Here is a 27,823-nt window from a genome sequence, read left to right as displayed (position 1 = left end):
AGTATGTAAAGAGCTAGAATCTAGTGGTTTAAAAGACTTAGTCTTCCACCACAGAACCAAAAATAAGAGGAATTTCCCCTAAAGTCTTTTAATCCGAGTCCGGGCAAGGGACTGGGGAACTCAAGAGCTGCCTCCCGGCTCCTCGAGGCACTTCGGCTATTCTGGCCCTCTTGCTGCCAAAGATAAGGAGCCATCACAAATTGAAATATAACAGGCTTGTTGATTTCGTATTTCTCGAGGTCTTTATTTTCACTGTATCCGCTTCGAGGTATTTCCCTTTCTAACAATTATCGGTTCCTAGCACTGATTTTGAATGGTGGAGGAGACAGATTAACTGCTGCTGAGTATACTTAATATATGGGTATACTTAATATACTTAATATAGTAATCACGTTTCGACTGGTGACAATGTTATTCAATTCTACGTAATTAAGAATCACCTTATAATAGGGATTGACCCAACTCTGAGACCAGCCGGCGGTGCAGCAAGCCCAGAACTGATTTACGGACGCCATCCTTTAGAAGGGAACCGTATTTTAGAGCTGGAAAGGAGCTTAGAGGCTCTCTGGTCCAATCCTATCATTTTACAGAATTGGAAACTAAGGGCCAGAGAGGTTAAATGACTTCTTAAGGCCTCATTGCTAGGAAATATTTATTTTCCAAATGTAAAGGGAGGAATACTCACGATGCTATGGAAAACTGCACGTGGGAGAGAAGAGAACAGAAAAGGGAATCAGAGTCTGATTTCGTTAGTCTGCATCTCTTTGTTAACAGACGGACGAATTTAGATAACCCGAGGTCAAGGCAGCATCCTGCGTCGTCTGTATTTAAGGATAATTCTTTTGCGATTTTCCTGGCAATCAAAAAGGTAAAATTAGCCAGGCTGGACTGTAGTCCTCGGGAATTCTGGTCTTGGGATTTCGTTGTTTCTGGAACTAGCGGACTGATGGGAATATAGTCTGTGGAATATCCTAATGTCCTATTTCAATGTCCTATTCCAAGCTTCTGCGACTCACTCTCCAGGGGGCTGATTTTTAGTTTCTTCTCTGAAGCCTTGATGACCCATAGATGGGGGAATTCTGCACTCCCGAAACCTTCCTACTCCACCCCACCCCACTACTCGGGCCTTAGAGAAACTGAAACTTGCTTCAGGGCCTGAGTCCTGAAGCTGCTTATTCCTTCCTTCCTTGTCCCTAACTTGTTCCCCCGAAGTGGCCATGACGATGCGCTCCTAGGGGTCCAGGGAGAGGTGGTCGGGGCAGAAGTCATGGAAGTCTAGTCTAGAAGTCTCTTCCTTGTCCTTACCAAGCTAATTGGGCTAGGGCCTATTTCCATACCAGTTTGGGGAAGAGTGGAAACAATATTAAGCTTACAGGAAAACCCCGAGTTGGAACCTTAAGTCTGCATGTTTATTAGTTGTGCGTCCTTGGGCAAAGCTAGTGCCTCGGCTTACTCATTTGTAAAATCTGGGCTTCTTAACTTAAGGTCCATAAACTTGTTTTAGAAAACATTTTATAAGCATTTCAATATAATTGGTTTTCTTTGTGATCCTACTATGTATTTTATTTTATGCATTTATCAACGTTATTCTGAGAAGGACTTCCTCAGACTACCAAAGGGGTTCAGGACACACAAAAAAGGTTAAGAATTCCTTCACTGGATGATCTCTAATGATTGACATTCTTCCAGATCTGAATCCTATGAAGAAGGGAAAGCCTTGCTCTACTCAGGGTTGAGACTCCATTCAAGAGCCTAGCTGCTAAAGTAGGGGTTAGCATCTACTGTTTCCCATAGTTGAAAGCACTCCACCTTAGCCTGGCACAGTCTTCTAGCTCTTGCTCAGTTCATAGGCTAAATCCCTGAGTCCCATACAATTCCAAGAGGGTCTAGAAATTCAGGTGTGTGGGGTGAGGCAGCCAAAGGCACCTTCCTTGACTACCTGAGAGTTTCAGTAACTCTGCTGCTCTGTGCTAAGCATTCTTCATAAACTAGGGAACCAGGGAAGAACTGGGAAGGGATCTTATTTTCTTGTATAGTAGGGGAGACAGACAGACAGACAGACAGACAGACAGACACACACACACAGAAACAGAGAGAGACAGAGACTGAGAGAGACAAAGACACTGAGAGAGAGAGAGAGAGAGAGAGAGAGAGAGAGAGAGAGAGAGAGAGAGAGAGAGAGAATGAGAATGATCTTTTGGAGGGATTCCATTCCAGCAGTTCTTTTCTAATTCTAATTTAATCCCTGAATGGGCATTTTACCCCTGGTGAGTCCCCCCCCCCCAACAAGATTAAAATGCAAATATAAATAAATAGGCTTCAGACAGGCCATTTCGGTTTTATTTCAGGTAAGAGATGAGAAAGTGGGGTTGGAGACTGAGGATCTTGGTGGAAGAGAGGAGGCAGGTGACTCTTCAGGATTTGCTATCTGCTCATTGGCAGTTGGGAATGAAGAAAATTCAGTATTCAGTATTCACCCTTACCAGGTGATATACCTTGTAATATCCCTTGAGAAGCCTAGGACAAACCAATTGGGCCTTCTCTGTAACCAGATGTCCCAGCATTTCTCTGGGCCATTCACAACCTTTCAGCTGTCTAGGAGAAAGAGCTGGGGCCAGAGAAGGCCTGATTCCCTCTTTAGAGGAGTACAAAAGCTTTTCGGACTTGGGTGGACCCACTCAGCCAGTGTCCTGTCCCTGAGTCCCAAACCCAGGTGATTATGTGCTCTAGTCCAGTGGGGAAGGAGAAAGGGAACTCTTTTTCTCCAGGCAATGACTCACCCTTCTTCCCCTCCCCTGTACCAGAGCTTCCTTCTGACATGTTTTCTTCCCAAGAGAAGTAAGAAGGGACTGAACCCCAGAGGGTGTGTGCCCTCCTCCCTATCCTGAGAGAGCCAATTCCGTGCTGACTCAGCTTCCTTCAGACGCTCTTGCATCTGGGGGCTACCCCAGAACTTCAGAACCCATTCCCTGTTAGTGGTAGGGTAGGGGCTGGGCCTGGGTGGCTAGGAAGAACTCTTGGGAAAGTCTGGGAGCAGGCATTGGGTATGTATGAGTTCCTCCAGTTCTTGGTGTGAGGAATCCAACCAACTCCTTTCTCCTGGACTGACCGAAGATACCCAGAGTTCCCTGCCCTTCCCCAGGACCAGAAAAGCAGGGCTGTCTACAATCAGGAAAGAGATTTGTGTTGTCTTCTTCCTTGTTTGTATTTCATGAAACTGCAAGCTTTCGATGGAGAAGGATGCTTTGTCCCTTCTGGAGAGCTGGCTAGGGTGCGGAGGAAGTAGCTTTGGAGTGTGAAGTGTCAGCTTCCAGGACCAGCTCTGCCACTTGCTAGCTTTGTAGCCTGGGGCACAGCCTGAGCCTGTTTCTGTAAAACTATGAAAGTGGGAATCATAGCATTGTAGAGTTTCAAGGCAATTTAGCTTTAATGTAGTCTAGCACCCTCATTTTACAGTCCCAGCAGAGGAAGTCTTGGTCCAAGGTGTATAGATACCTTCCTCAGCCGCCTCACAGGGTTGTGAAGAACGTGTTTATTAGAGTACTAAGCACTATTCTAAGTGGAAACCACTCTCATCGATTTTCCTCTGGGTCATCTGGTTCTTGGCACCAGCCAGCCCCTTGCTCTCTCCCTGCCCCCCCATAATGACAATACAAGCCCCCCCTTAAGCCCTTGGGGCTCCCTTGAAGAGGGGATCCCTAGGGCAAGTCCTGACTTCTCCTCTGGTAGTAGGAAGGGAGGTGAGTTGAAGATCGACCTCCAAGGCGGTCAAGGCTGCTCTTAGCTTAGAGGCCCAGGCTGACCGTGGGAAAGACGTTACCTTGGCCATCAGTGCCTCCCTCTCCCCAAGAGCTGAAAAACAGAAGTTTTGCCCGTTCCCTGCGCAGCAGCCTTCCGCTCTCTTCCAGCTGTTATCCAGCTCCACCCCCCCCCCCCCCAACAAAGCCGAAAGATTGCAGCAAGCAGTAGGGCTACGTGGTTTAATCAGCTCCGGTTCTGATAAGCGCCTAATTTCAACAGGCCTCATTAGCTCCAGGCGTCTTCAGAACTGAACTGCTCTTATCTCTTTGCGGGGCTCGGGGACAGGCACTACCAGAAAGTGTATGTGGGGGATGGGTGGTGCTCGGAATAGTGGGGTGCTGTTGGCCGAGGTGATGGGGATGGAGGCTACCCGCGTCTTCTGGTTCAGATCGATGACTGAAGGTCATCCGATGCTCGTGGGAGGCCGAAGAGGGGGGAGAGGGAGTGAAAGAGGCGCTCGAACCTCTCCTGCCTTAGCTTAGCTCGGGTCTTCCAGGCCTCCGGGGCCGTCTTCCCTAAACAGGTGATGCAGTTGAGAAGCACAGAGGAGGAGAGACGTTCCATATCGAGCTGCAAGAGCTGATCTTGTCCAGTCTTGAGCAGGGGCTGGAAGGCAAGGCAGGATTATGCATGCCGGGATCTGTCCAGAGCAACCGAGCTATTGGGAGAAATGTCTTCGGAGTTCAGGGCTGCGGGAATGACAAGAGGGTACAACGAGGAAAACCATCTTGTTCGCAGTTCTTAAAAGGGGGCGGGGGCGGAGCGGCATAGGAGTTATATCAAAGCTCTCCTCTTTTCTAAAGATCCTGGGTGGCGATGGCCAAATTTTGTTTGGAAGCTGCGGTTTGTGGCTTTAATTGGCCAGGTCACTGGGACAAAATAAAGAACAACCGGGATAAGAATGACAACCCTAACCACTGGACTCCTCTGCAAAGCACTGCGCATTATCTCATTTGGATTAGGATATCCATTTCGCAAATCTAGCTATTCCAATTTTATAGATGAGGACCCTGAGACCCAGAAAGCACAAGTTATTTGCTTAGGGTCGTCGGGTTAGTAAAAGATTGTTTATTGAGGACCAATCTAGGGACTGGTCCTAGGTCCCTTTTCACCTGGTGGCAATTTTCCTCATAGCCTACTATTACTACGTATACTACTATGGCAGCCTACTGTTTAGAGTTCATTGCAGACCATCTAATTCAGTCCTTTGAGTTCCTTGAACGAACATCTGCGATTTGGTTGTTTGAGGCAAAAAACCGGGGTTTTCTTTGCTGCTCACACCTGCTTGCTAAAGGGGGCTCAGTTCTCAGACCTGTCGGTCAAGTGAAAACCTAGCTGGCCACGCTAGAGTAGTTGCCCAGCGTCTGGTGGCTTCCGGGATAGGGTGCTATAGCCTCGGCTGCTGGGGACACTCGGAGAGACCCTGAATCTCTGAAGAACGTCCGGTGGGGGTGCCTCCCTAGGGTCAGTCCAGGAGCGCAGGAAGTGGGGCTAGAGAGGCTCGCGAAGGGTCTTCCAGGTAAGCTAAATGCATTAGCCAATTATTTGTTGCTTTTCCTCTTCTTGAGAGATGGAAAAGATTCCCAGAAGTGGAGTTAGGAGTCTGGGGTTCAAGAACCCGCGCTTGGATTTACCAGCTATGGGGCTTTAGCTAGGTCATTTCCCCGCCTCGACGGTTTTTTTCCCTCCTTCTTAAAAAGGGGACAACGAAAGCTGCCCTAGCTCCCTGCCTCACAACGTCATAAGGAAAACGCTTTGTAAACTGCCACAGGAATAAGAATTGTCGTTAATTTCGAATTTGCTTAGTACCTCCGTTGAACCAGCTCTCTGCCCCCAACAAGGACATTTTGCTGGTTAGTCTAGATCTGTTTTCAGGGATGAGAGAATTTTAGAATCGGAATGGACCTTAGAGATGAACTTCTCCAGTCTCCTTATTTTACAGATGGCAAAATCCGGGCCCAGAGAAGTGGTCCCCGAAGGTCGTTCATCTAGTAGTAACAGAACCTGCATTTACACCCATTTGCACGCTGTTCCTTATACATGCAGTGTACTTTTCCCATTACACTTTTTGCTCATTTGACCGTCATCATTCCTTGGTTCCTTTCCTCCCTCCCCATCTAGCAATGTCCCCCACTTTGCTTAGTCCCAGATATATACTACCCAGAGACCCGCAGGTGGGAGGGGATAGTGGTGGTGTGAGGCAGAGCCCTGAGTTCCAACAACCTTGGAAGAATGCCCTCTCTCCCTCCCTAATCCACACCCCTCCCAGATCCAGGCACTCAGGGTGGATTCTCCTATTGTCTCAGATATTCTCCCACTCACTGTGACCACGCTGCCCACGCACAAGCACCTACACTAATTCCCACCAAGAATCCAAAATCCCTTTCTGCAGTTCCCACCTCCAAGCAGAGAGGAAGAGTACAGGCAACCGGCATTGCTCTCAATTTGTAGGTGGAGAAAACAAGCAGTAAAAATAGAAATAGCACAGGACAGTAGTGCCAGATTTGGAGTTAGGCGACCTATGACTGAGGGCAAGGCATTTACCTTCTCTGGGATTCAGTTTCCTTATCTGCAAAATGAGAAAATTGGATTAGGTGGCTTCTAAGGTCCTTTCCTTTCAGCTCAAAGTTTCTAAGTCCATGCAATAAAAGGATTCATTTCTCTATGGTACACAATATCATTCTAGGGAGTAAACAAATCCAATCCAGTTCAGTAAGGTGTATTATCTTTTCACCCAAGAGTCGAATCTGTGTAAAGCTTTTTCTCACAACTACTCTATGGGGTAGTCAGAATTGAGTATTTTTCTCCCCATTTTACTGATGAGAACACTGAGTTCCAGAGAGGCCATTTGACTGGCTCAGGGTGTCATACAAAATATCTGGGGGAAATGACGGGGTCTCCTGAGCTGGGAATGCAGGGAAAGATGGCCCAAGTTGGAGACACTCTCTACGAAAGGGGCTAGAAGCTGAGCCAGAATGGCCATTGCCCCCAAACACCTCTCTGACAGCAGTTAGCTTGAGGGATCTGGGTGTAAATGGTGATGAGCCGAGGAGCAGCCGACTGATAACATTTACTCGGTAATTACATTTTTTTTAAAGTCAGACTTGCTTAACTGGCTCCGAGTCATTAATGAAAGTTGGTGCCCAGGCTGCTGATTTACGGTTTGGTGTCACTGAGGGGTCAATAGAGAGGATTCATTTCACTTTCTGAATCTGCTTGGTCCCTGGAAGAGCCTGACTGTTTGATTTTTTTGGGAGAGCAACTTTCTCCAGAAGGGGAAAGTAGTGTTTCGTTGCTGCTGCCTAAGACTTTTGAATTCTGAGTACCTGGAAGTCAATCAGTTGGGAAATAGCTGAGAAGTAGATTTTGAATGGGGGCGGGGACTAGGCATCTCCCTTCTTCTTCCCTCCCCTCCCCTCCCCTCCCCTCCTCTTCCTTTCCTTCTCCTTCTCTCCTCTCTTCTCTTTGTCTCTCACCTCTCCCTCTTCTCAACCTAAACTCCCATGCCACTCAATGGGATGGGAACAGAGTAAGAAGGGATGGTTTTGTTGGTTTTGGTACCTCCCAGGGGAAGCTGGCCTCACTAATCCTTGTGCTTCTCCTTGCTACACTCAGGATACAGCACTGTCACTTTTGACGGAACACCCAGCTATGGACACACGCCCTCACACCATGCAGCACAGTTTCCCAATCACTCCTTCAAACATGAGGACCCCATGGGTCAGCAAGGCTCTTTAGGTAAGAAGGAAGAGAACAAACGTGGTTCTGACCCCACTCAACCCAGCCTGGGTGCATACCATCGTGACTTAAGGAAAGGTAGTGTGATGGGTGCGGAAAGAAGTCACTGGTCCCTCTTCCCTGACCACTGGGTGCCCTCTTCAGTTCCAGGGTTTGGGAGGGAAAGCAAAAGGTGATGCTGATTCCCCTACTGTACCATCCTGCTACCTACCCCCAGAGCCAAGATCAGAAATAGACCAAGATAGGCAGGATCCTAGAAAGCCACATTCAAGGTGTACATTTGAAAATCTCTGATTTACAAAGGTTTTAAAGTGTGGCGGTTGCAACACCAGTCTAGCTAAATTTGGAAAGGCTCAATACCAGAAGACTAGACACCAGGTGTTTTTTTTGTTATTGTTGTTTTTGTTGGGGTGGGGGTTGGGGGGGGGGAAGTCACACCAATTAATTCTGGGGCATACTGGATGGAGTTTTGGCCTTAGAATCTGGTTGACCTGGGTCCAGTTCTATCTCTGACGCTATGACCATGGATATTCACTTAAGCCCTCAATGCTCTGGGGAACGTATTAAAACTTTACACGCATTAAGTTACCCGGCGAAGCCCAAGTTCCAAACCAGGAGTTCCCTAAGCTGATGAAATCACAATCCAACAAGGTCATAAAGAGCCTTCTACCTAAGGCATGGAGGGGTTAAATATGCTAGCGGTGGCTATATCTACTTGGCAAAATCATCAATCTTTCGAATATTTTGAAATACATTTAAAAGAATAAATAATGTAAATGTCAGGGTTGTCCCATCCCCTCCACCCACTCTATGACACGCAGTTGTTTATTTTGTATTAAATCAAATCGTGAACCATTACATACTGAGAACACTTGAGGCTTCCAGTGGTCAGGAACACCATTTTGGGGTGGTGGTGGGAGCATGGGAAGGGAGGAGCGTAATGTTCAAACCCAGAGGGGAACCGCCACAATTTTCAAGTCTTGCCTAGGGAGTGGGTAGACCTTATTCAGGTTCTGCCCACCCCACAAAAAAAAATCATGGTTCTACACCTTTATGTAAAGTCTCCTCTCCCACCTCTTCCCTTCTATAGGTGAGCAGCAATACTCCGTGCCTCCCCCGGTCTATGGATGCCACACACCCACCGACAGCTGCACTGGCAGCCAGGCCCTGCTACTCCGAACTCCCTATAACAGGTAAAAATTCTCCAGCCCTTCTCACCCTCGAAGCCAGAGGAACCTGCCCTGGAATCCTGTCCCCAGCTTGGAATCTTAGAAGCTGTGTCCTGCGGAGAAAGAGGGACCTGTGCTCTGTCCTGGGTCCTGGGATCCAAATTTGGGCCAGTTTATAAAGATCAACCTGCATGGCAGCTTCTTGTGGGAAATACTTGGGGCTTAGGGCAGTTCATTGCATCCCCCAGCCTTCTATGTCCTTGGGTGCAGCCTTTTGACTGAGTCCAAGTTTTACAGAACAAATCCTTTTATTGAGGGGATTTGTTCTGTGAAGTTTGGATTCAGTCAAATGGCCAAACTTGAGGACCTAGAGAGCCACGTGTGTCCTCAAGGCTGCAGGTTCCCCACCCCTGTCCCAGTCCATACCCCCAGACAAGGAAGGGAGGCTGGGTGATTGGTGCTATGAGGAATGTTCAGCCTTTTGAGATATGTCTTAAGCGCATCCTTGAAACTCCGAGGCAGAAAGCAGCTTGGTCAGGGACTGGTCAATGAAAGCTCACCTGGCTCCCTACTCCTAAATTTAGGATCTCCACCCTTCTCTTAGCATTCCCACTTTAGGTTGCTCTAAACACCAACAAGGAGATAAATTTATCCCTGTCAGTCTAAACGCTAACATTCATTCTAACAATAACAGCCACCATTTCCTCAGAACTCCAGCTGATAAGAACTAGATAAAGCTAACAAAGATGGTGAGATGATAATGGTGGTGGTGATGGTGGCGATGATGATAAGAATACGGAGGCAGCTCGGATAAGAGAATGGTCCTTAGAGTCAGGAAGGCCTGAGTTCGAGTCCTTTCTCACACAGGCCATGAGACCCTGGGCAAATCACTTAACCCTTCCCTTCCCCTAGACAGCTCTCTCAGACCGTGAGTAGCGGAGAAATTGCTGATGGTCACTGATAGAGAAAGTTTCCTCCCTGGAAGTTCCCTATACGGACGACATCACAGGTCTGGTCTCTCCCTCACTCGTTCATAATAGCAATGATGATAGTCATAGCAAGGTAGTGTTGTTCAGTGGACAGAGTTTTTGATTTGGAGTTAGTAAGACCTGATTTGATTTCTGATACCGTGTGACCTTCTGCGAGTCACTTAACTTCTGTGAGACACCGTTTACTCATCCATAATATGCGGCTAATAATAACTATATAGCTGCCTTTCAGGTTGTTGTGAAGCTTGAAGCAGATAATACATGGAAAACACTTTGCAAAATAAAAGCCATAATATAAGCTTGTTATTTTTAAGCAGGTCTTCAGTGAAAAGGGAATAAGCTTTCAACATAAACAGGAGCTAATTACTAATTGGATGGAGGGAGACGGAGATCCAGGGCTGTGACTTCTCTTAATAAAAACTTACTTTCTGTAGAGCTGGGATTCTTAACCTGGAGTCCACAGACCAGGGCGTCTGTGAAGTTAGGGGAAAAAATTATTTCGATATCATTCGTTTCTTTTGTCATACCATGTATTTATTATTCCCATTTGACAAACGGGGAAACTGAGTAGTTGCTGCGTGGAGGAAAGGATTTGTCCAGCAAACAGCTAGCAAACACCAGAAGTCTGAGAGTTGCCTCCCTTTGAGAGCAACTCTCCCCAAATATTCCAAGGAGGCAGCGGAGCGTAGTGGAAAAGGGTGGATTCTTTGGCCAGTGACAGTTTCTCTGAGCCTCAGTTTCCTCACCTACAAAATTGAGGCGGGAGACTGGATCAGAAGATTTCTAATCTGGCTCTAACTCTGATGACCGTCCATTTTCCTGGGCTTCGGCCTCTTTTCTTCCCTTTTGGGAGTCTCGGAAGCCCTTTTGCGATCCGGCTCTCCAGGCGAGGAGCGTCTTGGGCCCCAACTGCGCTCTCTCCCTAAATGCCGCCTCGAAGGGTCACGGCCCGAAGAGCGGTCGGGACCGGGCTGGGAGCCGGAATAGCTCGCAGGCGGCTAGCAGCGTCTGCCCCGTAGCCGCCGCCTTCGCGGGGAGGCAGCCCCAGCTCGGGCCCTTTGTCCTGCTCTCCGGAGCTTTGAGAGAAGCTTTCCTTCCCTCCTCCGCATCCTCCCCCCACCTCCCCTCCCCAAAATTTATTCTTCAACTTTTGGTGAACTTGGCTTCAGTCCCGCGACTCCGATAGGGTTGCTTAGTAACTCGGGCGCAGACATCGGGCGCAGTCAGGGACTGGAGGGGAGGAGGTGGGGAGAGGGGATGGGATAGGGGTGGGGGAAGCAGGGAGGAACAGGGGAAGTGGCCGCGTTGTTTTCCGACTCCCCATTGGCCTCTCATTACCTCATCCTCCCAGCTGGGGGGTTCCTGATGCTTCCCATTAGCCCCCACCCCCACCCCACCCCAACTCCTCTCCCTTCTGTGCTGGGGGCGGGAGGGGGGCAGGACTGACGTCAAAGGGAAGGAGGCAGTGAGGTAATGAAGGAAGGAAAAAGGCCTGTCAGGAGAGATGGGGGGTGTGTGGAATGACAGAGACTGGGCCTCTGGTACCTCAGGTGGGGGGGAAGGGCTCTGGGTGAGTGCACCTGAGGGCCGCCCAAACCTTAGCTTTGTGCTCCATCGAGTCTCTTCTTTGTGAAGGCATCGGGGGAGTTTGGGGCAGCCCTTCCATTCTCCTCTTTCTTGCCTTGGCTTAAAATGGGGCCCGATCTCTGGTCTGCAGTCTATTCTATTTTGTGGGTCCAAGAGAGTGCAAGTCCGTGCATTGTAGCTAGTTTGCAGGAGGGAGAATTGGTCACAGCCTGGCTAGATCTCTCCCACTAGATCCCCGAGGCTTGCCGCAGTCGGGGCGTGCTTTTACTACTCCTTCTGCGGCTCCCAGGGCGCCCTCAGCTCCGCTGGATGTAGAGTATCTAGAGCGGCGGCTGGAACAAAGGTGGGGCTCCTTGTCCTCGCCGTCCAGTCCGTCTGCTTCTGGTAAAGGCGTGGGAATGACTGAGGGGTGGGGGTTGCAGAGGGCGTGGCAGGGCGAGCATCTTGCCTGCAGACCGGGGTTGTGGACCCCAGAGGGGTCGTCCTTACCCCAATGCCTTGCGCAGGCCGGAGCCCCCAGGCCTAGGGTCACGCTTTCAACAGCCTCTCTTCGGCCCTTTCCGGGCCTTGGGCGTGGACCTTGACCTTTCTTCACTCACCCCACCCAACCCCAGCTCTCCTGGCTCATCGGCAGCATCCCTTTGGCATCTTCGAAGAAGCGAGATGGCGAAAGCCACGGTGGGGGAGTGGGAGCCTGGCTCTAGGGAGGAGGCAGGAGGGGGGACAGCCGGGCGCCTCTGGGGACTCCAGGAAAAGAGAAGGGATTGGAACAGGAAATCGGGCTCGGGGGAGCTGGAGGAATCTGGCGAGCCTCTGGGAAGTGTGGCTGCGACCCACTAACACACACACCCTTCCCTCCCCTCCTCCTAGCCCTTGGGACCCCGGGGGAGGGAGGTCACCTCCTCTTTCCTGCTCTGAGCCAGATCCCTTTTAATTAAAGTGATCTAGGAGGTGCCTGGGGTTTGAGTTGGACCTCTTCCAGGCCCGGGGGCGGAAGCCTTGGCTAAGGAGCCCGCAGCCGAAGGAAGGGAGGATACCAGTCCCTCTCCCCCAAATCCCCTCAAGGCCAGGCTGTGTCCCGAGGCTGTCTGCCTGCGTGTTGGAGGGAGCGTGTCACGCTACTGTCCAAAGCTCACAACCAGAGACTTGACTGTACAAGGCAACTCTTAGGGATCAGTGGTCCAGACAGCTGCCAAGATCTTCCTCCTCCCCCCCACCCCCCACACCTCTTCGTATCTACTATTTCTCCGAAGGACCTGCCTCACCCAGGTGGGATGCTCTGGGGCCAGGGATAAGGAAAGTCCTGGTAGAAGGACTCTTTTCTACTGGGCAGTTTCCTTCTCCCAGAATCCTTTGGTGAATGAAACTTCCTGCTCTTGTGAATGACCCCTCTCTTCCAATAGCAGGCCTCCTTTCCGTGTAGGACTAATCCTAGAGCTTAGCTACTTGAATGCAATTGGAATGTCCCCAAGTCATTCATCTTCACCTCTCAGCGAATGACTCCAGACTTCTTCTTGTTACCCGTTTGGAAACTGGAAAAGTCCAGAGAATGTTTGGAGAGTCTAGGTCATAGATTTTTTTTCTTTTTACATTTATTTTATCTACTAAAAATTAGAAAGAAGCCAAACTTTGATAATATGTACATATCCAGCAGTTGATCCTGGCACCCTCACGTATCAGACAGTCACCGTGAAAAGTTATCTTGAGGGAAGAGAGTCCCCTAAATGGAAGGCATTGGCAATGGTGCCCTTCTTCTTTTGTTCCCCTTCAGGGTACTAAATCATATTACAGCCTAGGTGTTCCTGGGTAAATGGTTTTATGGATTATACTCAGATGGTAGATTTAGAGCTGAACTCAAACTTCAGGTTCATTAAATCCAACTGTTTCATCTTACAGTTGAAGAAACTGAGGCTCAGTGAGGTTTTAAATTGTAGAAACATAAATTCAGGGCTTTTTTTTTTTAAGCTTGCTCCTAATTCAACAAACATTAAATTCCTAGTATGTGCCTTGGGCAAAGGACAGTATTAGTTCCTGGGAATACAACGACAAAGCCAGTTTAAAGCCCTTGTAATCAAAGGTCTTATTTTTCTATAGAGGAGTATAAATGCAAAGAGAAATCAATACAATTTAGAAATGAAATAATACAAAATAATCTCAAAAAAGATACTATATTAATCACTAGGCAATTAGGTGGTGTAGTGGATAGAATGGCAGCCTGGAGTCAGGAAGATTAATCTTCCTGAGTTCAAATCTGACTTCAGACACTTAATAGTTGTATGATTTTGGGCAGGTCACTTAAACCTGTTTGCCTCAGTTTCCTCATCTGTTAAAAATGAGCTGGAGAAGGCAATGTCAAACCATTGCAGTCTTTTTGCCAAGAAAACCTCGAATAGGCTCAGAAAGAGTCAGACATGACTAAACAACATTAATAACTGGCCTGATGAGGAGAAGCCTCCATAGAAATGGATGTGTAAGCTGGCTGTCGGAAGGAGCTAGGAATTCCAAGAGAGGAAAAGCAAAGAGGCAGTGGAGATCTATTGGGCCAAGTCCAGGAGGTTGGCCCAGTTTGCACAGGAGATTTGCCTTTCCTATGATATACCTTCTACATCACTCCCGTATTTTTTTTTTTACATTTCTTTATGTCCCCAGTGTTGAGAACAGTGACAGGCACTTAGAAGATATTGGTAAATGCTTGTTGTTGTTGATGTCAATGATGATAGCTTAGAAGGGGAAGGGAATAAGCTCCAACTATGGCCAGACACAGTGCTAAGCACTTTTACAAGTATCTCATTTGATCCCCACAACAACACTATGAGGTAGGGGCTGTGATCCCCATTTTACAACTGAGAAACTGAGGCAAGCAGAGGTTAAATAACTTGCTCAGCATTACAAAGCTAATAAATGTCTGAGGCTGGATTTGAACTCAGGTGTTGCTGTCTCTAGTCCCAGCCTTCTATTCACCAGGCTGCCTTGGTTAACATTATTTAGTACATTAAGGTTTGCAAAGAGCTTACTGTATATATTTCACCAGATGTAGTGATAACAGGGACAGGCTACAGATGATTTTCAAATGATTTTTATCCAGATCACTTGCCCTTTCTTTTCAATATTCTATCTTACTTTCAATATATATATATATTTACTTTCAATGTGTATACTTACTTTCAATATATATATATATACACTTCCTATACTTTGAATATACTTATAACAATTTACTTTCAATATGTATGCTTACTGTACTTTGAATATATACTTACAATATACCATCAATCCTTCCTGTACAAGTTTTTCCCATTGAAAAACGAAATTTCCCCTCAACACACACACACACACACACACACACACACACACACACGCACACAAACTATGTTGGTTAGTGATGAAAAGTAATAGTGGATCATAGATGGGTGAAGGGCTGGACTGTTGTGGCAGTTTTCTTTCTATTTCCCCCACATACCCAGGCCAATATGTTTGCCAAGGGCCAGGGTTAAGCTTTTTTTCTTTCGTGGATTTATTTATGTCTTTCTTGGAGTTTCTTCCCCAATCAATCAGCAGGGATTTATGAAGCTCTTGCTACACTTCAGGCACAGTGCAAAGTGCTAGGGATACAAAAATCTTTGAAAATGGTCCCTCCCTTCAGGGAGTTTCCATTCTAATAGTTTGGTTCCAAAGGTGACATTTATCACAAGATGTGCTCAGGGGCGTCTGGAGTCTGTATCTTAGTAAGTACAGCTAGAAGGGATGTTAGCAGTCAACTGATCCAACTCGCCTCATTTTACAGATGAGGAACCTGTGTGGCTCAGGGAAGTTAAGTGACATTACACAGATATCTAAGCCTCAGAGTTAGGCTTTGAACCCAAGTCTTCTGACTACAGACCAGGCTTCTTTCCATTATTCCACAGTACAACTCCATTTTTCAGATGAGACCCAGAGAAATGAAGTGGGCTGCCCACTGTCACAGAGGTAGTAGTAAGCATTAGAACTATGATTTGAACCCAAGATTTCAAAATGGCTGCAAATCTTCCCCAGCTACGGTGGATTGTCCATTATTTATTCATTTTCATCCCATGTATGTTGTGCACAAGCCATCAGCTCTGCCCTGCTTTCAAACCTTTCCAAGGTTGAATACTTCCTAATCATCCAGAGGAATGACCCTGGGATGGGGGTGAGGGCAGGCACCCCACCTTCCCTGGCTAAGGCTACCCCTTTTTCAGCAGCCTAACTTTCCATTTATTATGGAGAAAGAGAGTCTGGCAGCTGCGGTTTCTACTTCTCTTCCCGGGAGCTGCCTGAAAACCTAAATGTACTGCCTCTTTCTGTTCTCCTAGACACATCTCACTCCTAAACCTTCTGTAGCTCCTTCCTTCCCCCCATCTGTTGTTGTCATTTTACTTGAGTCAGACTCCTCGCAACCCCATTTGGAGCTTTCTTGGCAAAGATAGTGGAATGGTTTGCTATTTTCCACTTCATTTTACATCAAAGAAATGGAGGCAAATAAGAGGTTAAGCAGTGGTGGGATTCAAATAAATTAGCAACCAGTTCTCCACGAAACCAAGCCAAGTTGCCACTGACGTGGTAGGCACAGGCCCCACCCCTGCTAACGACCAGTTCAGCAAACTCAACCTAAAATTAAGTATTGGTTCTGCCAAACTGGTGTGAACTGGCTGAATCCCACCACTGGGCTTAAGTGACTTGCCCAGAGTCACACAGCTGGTAAATGTAAATCTGAGGCCAGATGTGAACTCAGGTCTTCCTGAATCCAGGTCCAGTGCTCTATCCCCTTTGCCACCTTTCTGCCCTTCTCCCCTCTTCAATAGCCCAAACAATGGTGGAACACATTCTCTCCATTTCCACTGTCCATTGCTGATCGATCCTCTTGGGGTGTTTGGAAAGAAGCCAATGAAATGAAATGATGTATGTAAAAGGCTGTGCAAGCCTTGAAGCCCTTCCTAAGTTCTAGTTATTATTACCATCATCATCTTCATCTTCATCATCATCATCATGCCCTAACCTGTGTTTGAATCACAGTCCCGTGCCCCCTCCCCAGGCTTGAAGTCACTCTTCTCTTTCTCCAATCCTCCACCTCTTCTTGCTTGTTGCTGTTTCAAGAGCCATGTGTTTTGGCTTTGCATTCATGGCACCTATCACAGTAGAGATTGAATACATGCTAATTGATTGACTGATGGACCACAGATACCTCTTATGTCATCCTTCCTGTGGCACTGAGGAGGCCCTCCAACCTTCAGATGCTTCAATGATCAGTTTAACTGGAATCCCTCTTGCTTCCTATACTTCTTTTTTCCTCCCTCTTGACCTCTGGATGACTTTGAGTCATTTACTCTATGACAGAAGATTAGCACTGGACAGGACCATAGTCCATAGAACATAGAATGTCAGAGTTGGAAGGGACCTTAGAATATAAAAGGGGACTTTCCAAATGACTTTGTGGCAAAGCTGAGACCCAGGTCTACTGATGCCTGGTCAAGGACTTGAAGGGTCATCATTTTAGAGCTGAAAGTGACCTTAGAGACCATTGGCTCCAACCTCCTCGTTTTACAGATAGAGAAACTGAGGTGCAGGCCAGTTCAGTGATTTTTACCTAGGGACACATTGCTAGTCTGAGGGAAGATGTGAACCCAGGTCCTCCTGACTATTACACTGTGATTCTTTCCGATATAACAAATTATCTCTCTACTCAAAGGAAAAGTGACTGCTGGTTTGAATGCTGATAATTTTATGTTTGTAATTCACAACTACTGATTTGGTTAGTTGGTGCTCGTACAAATAGATTATTGTTTGTGTTGGTTGTTCATAATTTCATTTTATTAAAACATTTTCATTCTGTGCCCAATAACCACCAGCAAAAACCAAACATTCAAATAAGCAAATGAAAATTTAAAAATAACTGCACATAAAAGTAAAATTTCCACATGATTTACAATCTGTGTATGTGTTTTTTAAAGGATATGCACACTTTCTGGGAGGAGACAGTGGGTTTTTTTCCCCATCAGTTTAGAGAATTCCTGGTGGAAATTCCTCCCCCCACCTCACCCCCATGCAGAGCAGCAGCTCAAGACAGTTGCTTGGGGGAGCTGTTAAATTACTTGCTTGCATTGCCAGGTCTAAGACTGGTCTTCTATCCACTATCCCCCTCCCCCACCCCTTATCCTTAGTTTAACAAAATAATAACAAAAACGTCCTGTTGGCTTCTGTATCATTTTCTGATCCTTCTTTTTGTCTCTTTATTTTTTCTATTATCATTATTATCGACATAGTTGGCTATATTATTTACTATTAATCATTGTCTCTATTATTCTGACTCTGCTTTCCTTCCTCTGAATCACCTCACATAAAGCAATGTTGAAACCTTGACCAATGCAATCAATCAACCAACAAGCATTTATTAAACACCTACTTTATGCCTGGAACTGTGCTAGCTCTTGGGGATACAAAGGAAAAATGAAATCATCCCTGCTCTCAAGGAGCTTCCATTCCATGTGAAACATGCCCCTTTTCTCTTGGCAAAGAGCTGGTGGTTCTGGAGGTCTGGAATGAGGCACATTAGCATATGGCTAATGGGTGGGTTTTGCTTAATTATATTTTTTATTATAAGGGAAGGTTCTACTTGGGGCATGGAGAGGGAATTTTTTTCTTTAAAATTTTTTTTTATTCTGAACTTAAGAAATAAAACAAGCATTTCTATAACAAAGTGGAATAGAAAAAAAGAGTACTGCTCCTGAAACTGCAGATCTATTATGTACAATTTGCTCTTCCTTTTAAATATACTATGAAGTTATCATGTACCTTTCCCTTTTCCCCCTCCCCTCCCCAGAGATGGCTACCATTAGACACAACTATGCATATGTGAGAAGAGGCATTATTAGGCAGCTACAGAGTAATTTAAAAAACCAACAATAATAGCTCGAATTTCTATAGTGCATTAAGTTTTGCAAAGCACTTTAATATGTAGCATCATTTGATCTTTACAACAGCCTTGAGAGGTAACTATTATAATTGTCTCTATTTTTTGAGAGATGAGGAAACTGAAGCAGACTGAGGTTAAATGATTGGTCCAGGGTCACAGAGCTAGTAAGTGTTTGAGGCAGAATTTGAACCCAAGCCTCTTGACTCCAGGCCCAGCACCCTATTCACTATACCACTCTACATTTCTACAAAAATAAATAATTATATCTTGAGGGTACACAAGTAGTCGGATTACTGAGTCAAAGGTGATGGTGTTTTGAACCCTTTACCATTTATTTTATGTAGGTTGTTTAGCAGTGAAAACAGGGATGCCAGTCAGAAAGTTTCAGTTTGTTCCGAGCTTGCAGGTCAGGCTATTCTAAGTGCATGACCTAGGTTATAGGTATATCCTTAACGTAAGCATAGAAGTGCAACCAGGCCAGTGGCAGGGGGCAGTGTCTCATGACTCTCTCCGATTTTTCCCACCCCCAACTTTTCAAAAGAGTGCCCAGGGATGCATCTCATACCAATGGATATCACAGGTGGCTGTCCGGCTCTTCAGGGTCAAAACCCATGACCTGTCCTATGGGGTATCAAGTCACATTTATCGATAGGGGTGAAATCCAGTGACAACATTCCTTTGGTGTCCCTACAGTTTTCAGGTGTATGAGTAGAAGCTGAGTCTTTGGCTGTGTTCTTGGCCAGCTCAGTTAGCAAGAGCGAAAAGTTCCGTAACTTCGAGAGATCATAAGCACAAGTGAGTTTGGCCGAAAGGAAGGAGACGGAGATTTCTAAGGAGTCAGCTTCCAAGGCGCCATGCAAGGAAATGTGTGTGTGTGTGTGGGGGGGGAAGTCTCTGAGTTGGAGACTTGCTTTTTCAGTTGTGAAAGAGTTCTTCCTTGTAGCTTAGTGTGTGTGTGTGTGTGTGTGTGTGTGTGTGTATCGGGGGTGGGAGTGAAAGGTGGGGAATAGGAAGGAGGGTGAGTGATAACAGCAGACATTTGAAAGGTCAGAGATTTTAATCCTTGGATGAGTCTCCCAGATTTGACATCTCATTTGTCCTTCCCCTTAGGGAAATGGCTACTTTAGGCCAGTGGGCTTTGCCAGCTCCCTAGTCTCCATTCTGAGACTCCTCAGCATGTGTGAGACAGGGCATCTCTTCGAGGTGACAGAAACAGACACCAGTTATGCTCCTGTCAAGGAGGGAAGGGATTTTTCTACCTTGTACTCACTGGATGTAGTAAACACTGGCAAGGTTCAGCGTTTACTGGGAATCAAGCTGGGATTTTAAGAGGGGGGATGGAGGAGTTCCAGCCTAGATTATGGCTGTTTAAAAAAAAAGTTTTGTGTGGAGGTCGAGAACTTGGTCACCCAGTGGTGTAGGCCAAAACAACCAAATGATGTACTACTGATTTCCTTTCATGGACTTTTTGGTTGCTTAGGGCTGACTTCCTTTCATTTGTCTCCAACTTGTATGAATCCCCGTTGTAGAAATCTCTTCCCTCTCTCAGCTGTCCTCTGCTTCAAATATTTCTTACAGAGAAAACAAATAACTGTTTTTAACCTGAAAAAGAACTTTAAAATGTTTTGGGGAGTTTGTGACCTTGAGTCTGTTTTTAAAGCTTTCTTTAAAAAATTTATTATTTTGTTTGCTCACATTTTAGGATGGGCTTCTCTTGCATATTTAAAACTGTGTATTTTTAGCAAATTCTTGTTCCTAAATTTATTCTGTGTACCACACTACACATACATACACGCATACTTACATGCATATGTAGACATATATACAATGCACGTATTGAGCACTTATATGTACATACATTGTATGTAGGTGTACACACATGTGCATATATACATATATGTATGCATACACACACAGCCCTATACATAAATTGAGAAGCTAGGTGGCACAGTAGAGAGCTGGATCTGGAGGTGGAAAAACCTTGGTTCAAATCCAACTTCATACTCTTACTGACTGTGTGACCCTGAGTGAAATCACTGAACTTCTGTCTGCCTCAGTTTCCTCGTCTATAAAATGAAGATAATAATAGCACTTACCTCGTAGGGTAGTTGGGCAGCTACCCTAGGGCATAGAGTGCTGTGATCGGAATTGGGAAGACCTACCATCCTGAGTTCAGATTTGACCTCAGATACTAGCCGTGTGACCCTGAGCAAGTCACTTCAACCTGTTGGCCTCAGTTTCCTCATCTGCAAAACGAGCTGGAGAAAGAAGTGACAAATCACTCCAGTATCTCTGCTAAAAAAACCCTAAATGGGGCCATGAAGAGTCAGACATGACTGAGCAACACTAATTCAGGGTAGTTGTGTGGATAAAATGGGATGATATGTGTAAAAGGCTTTGAAAACCTTCAAGTACAATAATAATGTTAACTATTATTATGTATTTATTCACATAAAATGTATGTACACACACACACATACACATACACACATATATATCATATGTATGGAAAATTCCTCTACCAGTACAAATACATACCCTTGTACCCAAGAGAAGGGAGGGGTTGTGAGATGCAGGATTTTTTTTTTGACTCCCTGTTGATCTCTCGGTAGCCTAGATCCTTTCCCCATCTGCAGGTATTTTCACTCCTGGGTTTTGCAGTGTAGAGAATGCTAGGTTGGGAGCCAAAAGACTCTTTCCGTTCTCTGGGCCCAATATTTATTATTACAGGTACTCAGATATGGCTTCCTTAAAAAAATACGGTTTTGTTGGCTTTACCTTGAAAGGTGTGCAGCTCCGTCCCATTCAACAAACACATATTAAACCCCAATGTTATGTACAACTTGTTGTGATCTGAGTTAGAGATACAAAGATTCCACCCCCCACCAAAGGAAAGGAGCCCCTGCCTTCAAGGACCTTTCACATTCTTCTGGGGTGAAGGATAAAGCATGTATATGGATAAACAAATACAAAATATATTCAAAATAATACAGAATGATTTTAGGTAAAGGAATACTGGTAAATTGCAAAAGTGCCCTTGGGTATAACTCTAGCTTTTTATCATTGTATTATGGACTCTTTTCTCAGCATCTATGGCTTCTCTAGTTCTGCTTGGAAAGGGGGAAGGATCTGGTACCTCAAGAGCTGGTTTTAAATCCTGGTTCTGTGACTTACTATCTCTATGACCTTGAGTCACTTTCCCACTCCAGGCGTCTGTTTCTTCATCAGTAAAATGAGGGACTTGGATGAGATGGTCTCAGAGGACCCGTCTAGCTCCAGATCTTAAGTTCCTACTTTCGGCTGGAAAGGTGGAGCTAGCTTAGTAGGCTGAACCTCCAAGAGTCCCCTGAGAACAGTAGGAAGGATGTGCTTAAAACTAGACCTATCCTGAGCATCACCACTGGGAAACCAGCCTGGGGTGTCTTCCGACCACCAGTTTTCCCAATCTCCTCCTAGCTATTTCCAGCCTGGAATAATCATTAGGAAGACAAAGATAGTGAATAGGTCCTCCTTCTAGGATCCTGGGGAGATCGTCGTCTTCCGAAGCAAAAGCTTATGTGGTAACTTCTGGGTAAATCATAGATTGAAGACAGGATTGTGCAACTCATTGAAGGTAGAGTACATTAGTGAGACAGAACCACAACTAAGGTGGGGCATTAGGGCTTTGCCTAGGGCACGAAAATTTTAGATGGCATTGACAACATAGCCCTTTAACTGGGCATAATACCTAGTTAATTAAAATAGTAAGTTAATGTCTGGCCACATCCTAGGGGAGCTATTCCCCAAAGTGCCCACCACCTGCAGCCATTTTTTGTATCTCTCCCCCCTTGCCCCAAGCATTTCAGAGTTCTCCTTTCAGGGGGGTGGGCACTGGTAGAGAAGTTGCTTGTTATGGCTCTATGGTGGAGCTTTGTGGGAGATGCTTCCTCTACTCTTCTTCCTGAAAGTAGATGTTCCCTACATGGCATCAGAATACTAATCTTTCCCCAACTCACACCTCCCCTTTTCTTTATTGTTTACCTGTAGCAGTCATTGCTCTACTGCAAGACTCATAGGAGACCCTACCTTCACAAAATTTACATTTTACTCAAATAACCATTTTAATTTGAAGCTGTTTCCTTGAGGAAGACTTTGAGAAAAAAATCCTGTGTCCAAGAGTTAGTGACTTGAGTGCCTGTAACCTTCCTCTTTGCCTTGTCCCCTTTGAACTCAAGCTCAGGGCTGCACAAACTGTGAGGATCCCTTAGGTGCAAGCCACAGAGGTGTCTAGGTACAGAAATTGAGTTTGAGAAGTCTGTCTCCTGCAGCTCCTGAAAATCCCAAGACGTTTCCTGTGGCATACTAATGAATTAAAATGAAGAAGGATTCAGGGGATCTGGACAGGCCTAGGAGAACTGTCAGTAGGGCTGAGTGATTTTAGTGGGTGAGCAATATTTTTAAAAAGGGGAAAAAATTGTCACAAAAATATAGAGCTGCCTGGGGAATACAATGCTTGTTGGCTTAGATTAATGACAAGATGAATAAATGGATTGCCTGATGAAAAGGCGAGGGAGAACAAAAACCAGTTGAAATTGTGGAGGAGGTCTCTTATTAATGAACTGTCAGCCTAAAGAAAGTTAGCGGAGTCTCCTCCTGGAAATGCACTGGGCTGGCGCTTCTAATAAAAATCTGGGTCCTGCAGGAATTAATTACACCCGCCTTACAGCAAAGAATTTCTGGAATTGTGCAATGTGGTGGCACAGACCAGCACGGGTTGCTGTTGCCAATGGGGAAACCGTAGGAAGGTTTAATACTTTCTTTCTTTCTTCTTTTTTTGGAGGAGGGGATGAAATGCAGGATATTATAGTAGCATAATAGCCAGTCCGACATGAGGATGAATGATGGGGGCCAACCTTTCTGACAAATGATGCCTTGCATACTTGTAGTTTGAAGTCACTTGACTTTTCATATGCAAAATCTCTTGGAATCTGATTTCCTCGTTATCATAGGGACCTGCCCTGGGGAGTTAAAAAATCATTTTGGACGTGATTACATAAGACTCAGATGTGCTTTGCTTTGATTAATCAAACTGGGGAGAAAGCACAGGGCCGCCCTCATTTATTGGAGAATGGCGGCCATGTCCATCATCTCCCTGTGGAAGCCTCCTTCCTCATGGTCCCGTTTTCTGTTGGCCTGACAAAAATATCTTTTTAATTAAAGTTCTGTGCTGCCCATGCCTGGCGAAGCAACTCAAAGACATGCCATGTGGAGAGGGCAGATTCTCAGGATTTGCGATCCATTATTGCTTAGTAGACATTTTTCACTTCGGTGGGATTCTGAGATGCCATATATGATGAATAAGGACTTTCTCCTATGCTTATGTATGTAGCAGCAGTGTTACATAGTTGCTAGACTGCTGGGTTTGGAGCCCAGCACTTAGTAGGTGCGTAATAAGTGTTCACTGACTGACTGTGGGCAAGTGACAACTTGTCTGTGAACACCATGAAAGAGTTATGTCTGTCTCCCTAGGGCTTAGCTCAGTGCCTGATCCATAGTAAGCACTTGGTAAATGCTTATTGACTTGACCTCCCTGGCACTCAGTTTCTTTGAGGTCCTTTCAGTACTAGATCTATGATCCCATGAACCTAGCTGTGTATATGTCCCTGGACAAATCTCTTAAGTTTTTCATGATTCAAGAGACTCCTTAGGCCTCAGTGTTGAAGTCACAGATGGGTTGTGATTTCCAGTATCAATCAACAAGCAGTTCTAAAGTCCTTACCATATGCCAGCCATTAACAGCCCCCCTCCCCCAGCATCTTCCCTTTTCTGGCAAAACATCGCTCTCCAGATTGATTTTTGCTTCTATGTCACGTCCACTAGTAATGGCCAACCAAACACTCTTCATTTTCCTTTATTTCAGGCCACCACAAACCATGTGTCATTCCTCTTTTGACTAAAACTGCTTAATGAATTTTCATGAACGCTAAATCTGCTCTCCTTTACATTTTGGCTCCAGGCTTTGACTTGAACTTGGGGTTACAGAGTCTATATGACTTTCCATAAGATCACTCTCTCTAGTCTCTTCCTCTATGCTTTTTAAAGATGTCTTTAAAATCTTTTTTGTTCTCCCAAGGTCCTTTCTCAGGGTGCTGGATGTGGAGTCTGGGTTCAAACTAGGTTCACATCCCACCTCTGACTCTCACTAGCTGTGTGACCCTAGGTGAGTCACTTAATTTCCTCTCTGAACCTTAGTCTTCTCGTCTTTAAAATGGGGATAATAATACATCTATTAACTACCTCACAAAGGTGTTGTGAGGATCAAACAAGATAACATATATAAGATGATCTGTCGACCTTAAAGTTCTCTGAGTGTCAGATACTATCACTGTTCCTGGTCTTTGAATGACTCTAATGTCCAGAGAAGTGCAACCCGAGTGAATGATTCTGCTGTCCAGAGTTGTGCACCCTGAATGGTGAAGAGCTTTGAATTCATGACATATGAAGATGAGTTGAAGGAATTTGGGGCGGGTGAAGACCCATGCCCCAAAAGAACCCCCATTAAAACATCCTTCATAAACTGTCACCCACCTTCTATTGAAAGGCCTCTATTGAGGAGGGCAACTAAGCTCTCAGAACACCCATTCCACTTTGCACTTTCTCTCTGCTCCTCCACTTGACAATTGCCTTCAATCTCCATTCTTTGGGTCCATTCCCCAAACACAAAATGCACTCACTCATCATTTTCCCATAGATCCCACTCATCCCTTCAGAAGCAACCCAGGGGTCACCTTCTATATGAAGCTTTTCCTGATTGGCCCAACTGCTAGGGCCCTCCCTCTCGAATTACCTTATGTCTAGATCTTTTGGGGCATGGGTTGGACTAGATGGCTGACGAGGTCCCTTCCCTTGCTAAGAAGCCTGGAACTTCTGTGACTCTATGTTTCATACTCACAATATGAAATGAAGGGAGGACATTTTTTCTCTAGAGAGAAATGCGAATGTTGCTACTTTTCACAAGAGTTGAATCTACTTGGATTCTGATTGGGTAGGTGGTACAGTGGTTAGAATGCTGGGCTTGGAGTTAGGAAGATCTGAGTTCAAATCTGGCCTCTGACATTTACTAGCTGTTTGACCCTGGGCAAGTCACTTAATCTCAGTCTGCTTCAGTCTCATCAACTGTAAAGTGAAAATAATAGTAAGAATAATGTTGATAATAATATTAATAATCATAATAGCACCTCCCTCCCTGGGTTGTTGTGGGGCTTGAATGAAATAATATTTGTAAAGAGCATGGCTCAATGCCTGGCATATAGTAGGCACTTAATAAATGTTTGTTTACTTCCTTCCTTCCTTCCTCTAACTCTGGCTATTTCTCTCACAGTGACAATCTGTACCAAATGACCTCGCAGCTAGAATGCATGACCTGGAACCAGATGAACCTAGGGGCCACACTGAAGGGGTAAGGTTGAATCTCTCCCGGTCCTCTCTCAAGTGATTGTTCATTGATACTAACTTGGATTTGTGTGACCCAGTTTTAAGGTGATGGTGGGTAGAGCGAACAACATTAGGCAACAATTGTGGCATCCAGTTGCCTTTCTTTGTCAGGTATTTTCTTTTTGTGGCTGGTGATCTTTTGGATAATTTTAAGATTTTAAGAAAATAAATTGCCTTTTGGGGTCTAATGTACCATATTTTTCCTGGACTGTGGGCATGGTAACAAAAATTTAATTTTTAACGTGGTCATTTTGTATTAAATGCCTCGGAGTTCTCCAAACTTTTGTTCATTCAGCTGATTTTCCCCTAATGTTCACATTTTGGAGGAAATGTTATTTACAGATGGTATCCATTACACTTATCAAGAAATGCTTTAAGTGTACAAAGTCCAGGCCCAAAATCTGTATTTGAGTGATGATGCTTTGGACAGACAACAGTCAGATCTGCTTGAGAATGGCCCCGCCAACAGGCACCCACCCTGATTGATTTTCTATCACAATAGGGAATGTATTACCTGTCTGATGACAGGCCTTAAGGTCACTTCAGCACCCACAGGAAGACAAGTAATTTGGAGTTGGTTCTAGCTAGCAGGCGAAAGCTCTTTCAAAGCCCCTTACCTCCTCACAATAGATGTTAGAACAAGGAATGGTATCAGAAATCAGACCTGGCAGGGCTAAAGGTTTACCGAATTCCTTTGAGATGCCCTATCATCTTTGGATCTCTTAAGAAAATATTTGGCTCCCCGTTGGATTTCTAGGTAAGGTGGCTTACCCACCACCATGCATGCGCCATCCCCACCCCACCTCTTCTTCTTCTCTTCTAGACCTGCTGCTGGCAACTCCAGCTCATTGAAATGGACAGAAGGGCAAAGCAAGTGAGTGGATGATACTGTGGTTTCCAAAAGTAATGGTGCTGCCATTGGCAATGTGGCAATAGGAGCATTACAAGTGCAAGCTGATGGAGGCTGATCAGGGACAGTACCCTGGGGCCACTGGGGATGGGCTCAGAAACAATAGGGGCCAAAGCCCAATATCTCGCTCTTTTTCTTGTGCTTGACTTAGGATGGTCATGGGAGAGAATGGTATAAGACCTGAGATACCTAGTCATGGAATGTGACTGGGTGTCTTTTTTAGAGTCCAATAGATGACTCGCTACTTTTCTTGGTATATATTTCACAACTATGCTCATTTTGTAGTATTCTGCTTGTTTCTCTTAGACCTAGCAGCTAGGAAGTATATATGTGCTGAGTTCTGTATTTTTCTTCACTCACTTTTCTTCTCCTTCCTTTGAAGTTTCTTAGGGTGAACCATTGACTTCCTGTCAGGTTCTGCCAAGACCTATATCTTTTAATTCCCCAACGGTTATGCTTTCCTCAGCCCCTGCCCCTAGGACTATCCCTGTGGGTTATTTCTCCCTCTTTCTATTCCCAGAGCCCAGGACCATTTCCCCCTTTTCTTTCACCCAACTTCATTTCCTGGTATATCCAACAGCTTTCATGATATTGGGGCTGCCATTTTGGATCTCGCATCTACCAATGCCTTGTTGCCAAATATTTCTCTACTGCTCAGAGCTGCTTGTGGTCAGTCAGGAACATCTTCACCTCCCTTATCTGTATGTTGGTTGTAGTGGTGTCAAATTTTCCTTTCCCTTTAAGTCAGCATCTTACTCTCTCCCACTTTCCTCTGGTCTGCTGTTGAAAATTCCATAATTCTCTCTTTTGTGTCTCTTCTCCTCTTATCTTAAATTTCGCTGCTTCCCAACATTGGCCATTCTTTCTCTTCTTTGGCATCCCTTAGCTGGCTTCTTTCCCTTTTGGCCCTTTCTTCAGTTTGGGGTTTAAGAATTATCTCCCTTTCCCTTAAACCAAACCTATCCCACAGGAGAGGCTGAAGGTGGCTGTGAAGCGTTCCATGTTTTTCATGTGTTATACTTCCTAATAGCATTCAGGACTTTAAAAAAAATTATACCAGGGATTTTGGAAATTTGCAAAGGTAAAAGGTGGGTTGGTGGGCAGGCAAAGAACTACCAAGAAATTCGGTAAATTTAAAAGATCACTGCCATGATCTAATATTTGATCAATTGGGTATAGTATCTACTGGAGTAATTCAACAGGACTTGTCATACATATATACATACAT

General features: G+C 45.4%; 1 protein-coding gene across 2 annotated transcripts in view; it reads left to right on the top strand.

The window, feature by feature from the left end:
- WT1 (WT1 transcription factor) overlaps positions 1–27,823 on the top strand; it is a 61,849-nt gene that overhangs the window by 966 nt on the left and 33,060 nt on the right. The window contains exons 2-4 of one of the 2 annotated variants that reach the window (XM_036764361.1): positions 7,417–7,539; positions 8,630–8,732; positions 25,573–25,650. In XM_036764361.1, coding sequence (XP_036620256.1) covers positions 7,417–7,539; positions 8,630–8,732; positions 25,573–25,650 — 304 coding nt within the window. Of the gene's footprint in view, positions 1–7,416; positions 7,540–8,628; positions 8,733–25,572; positions 25,651–26,508; positions 26,560–27,823 lie in introns of those variants that run through there. The other variant, XM_036764362.1, reaches the window with a different exon arrangement.

The sequence above is a fragment of the Trichosurus vulpecula genome, chromosome 6, assembly GCF_011100635.1.
Source record: "Trichosurus vulpecula isolate mTriVul1 chromosome 6, mTriVul1.pri, whole genome shotgun sequence".
NCBI lineage: Eukaryota > Metazoa > Chordata > Mammalia > Diprotodontia > Phalangeridae > Trichosurus > Trichosurus vulpecula.
This window is presented reverse-complemented; position numbering and strand designations above follow the sequence as displayed.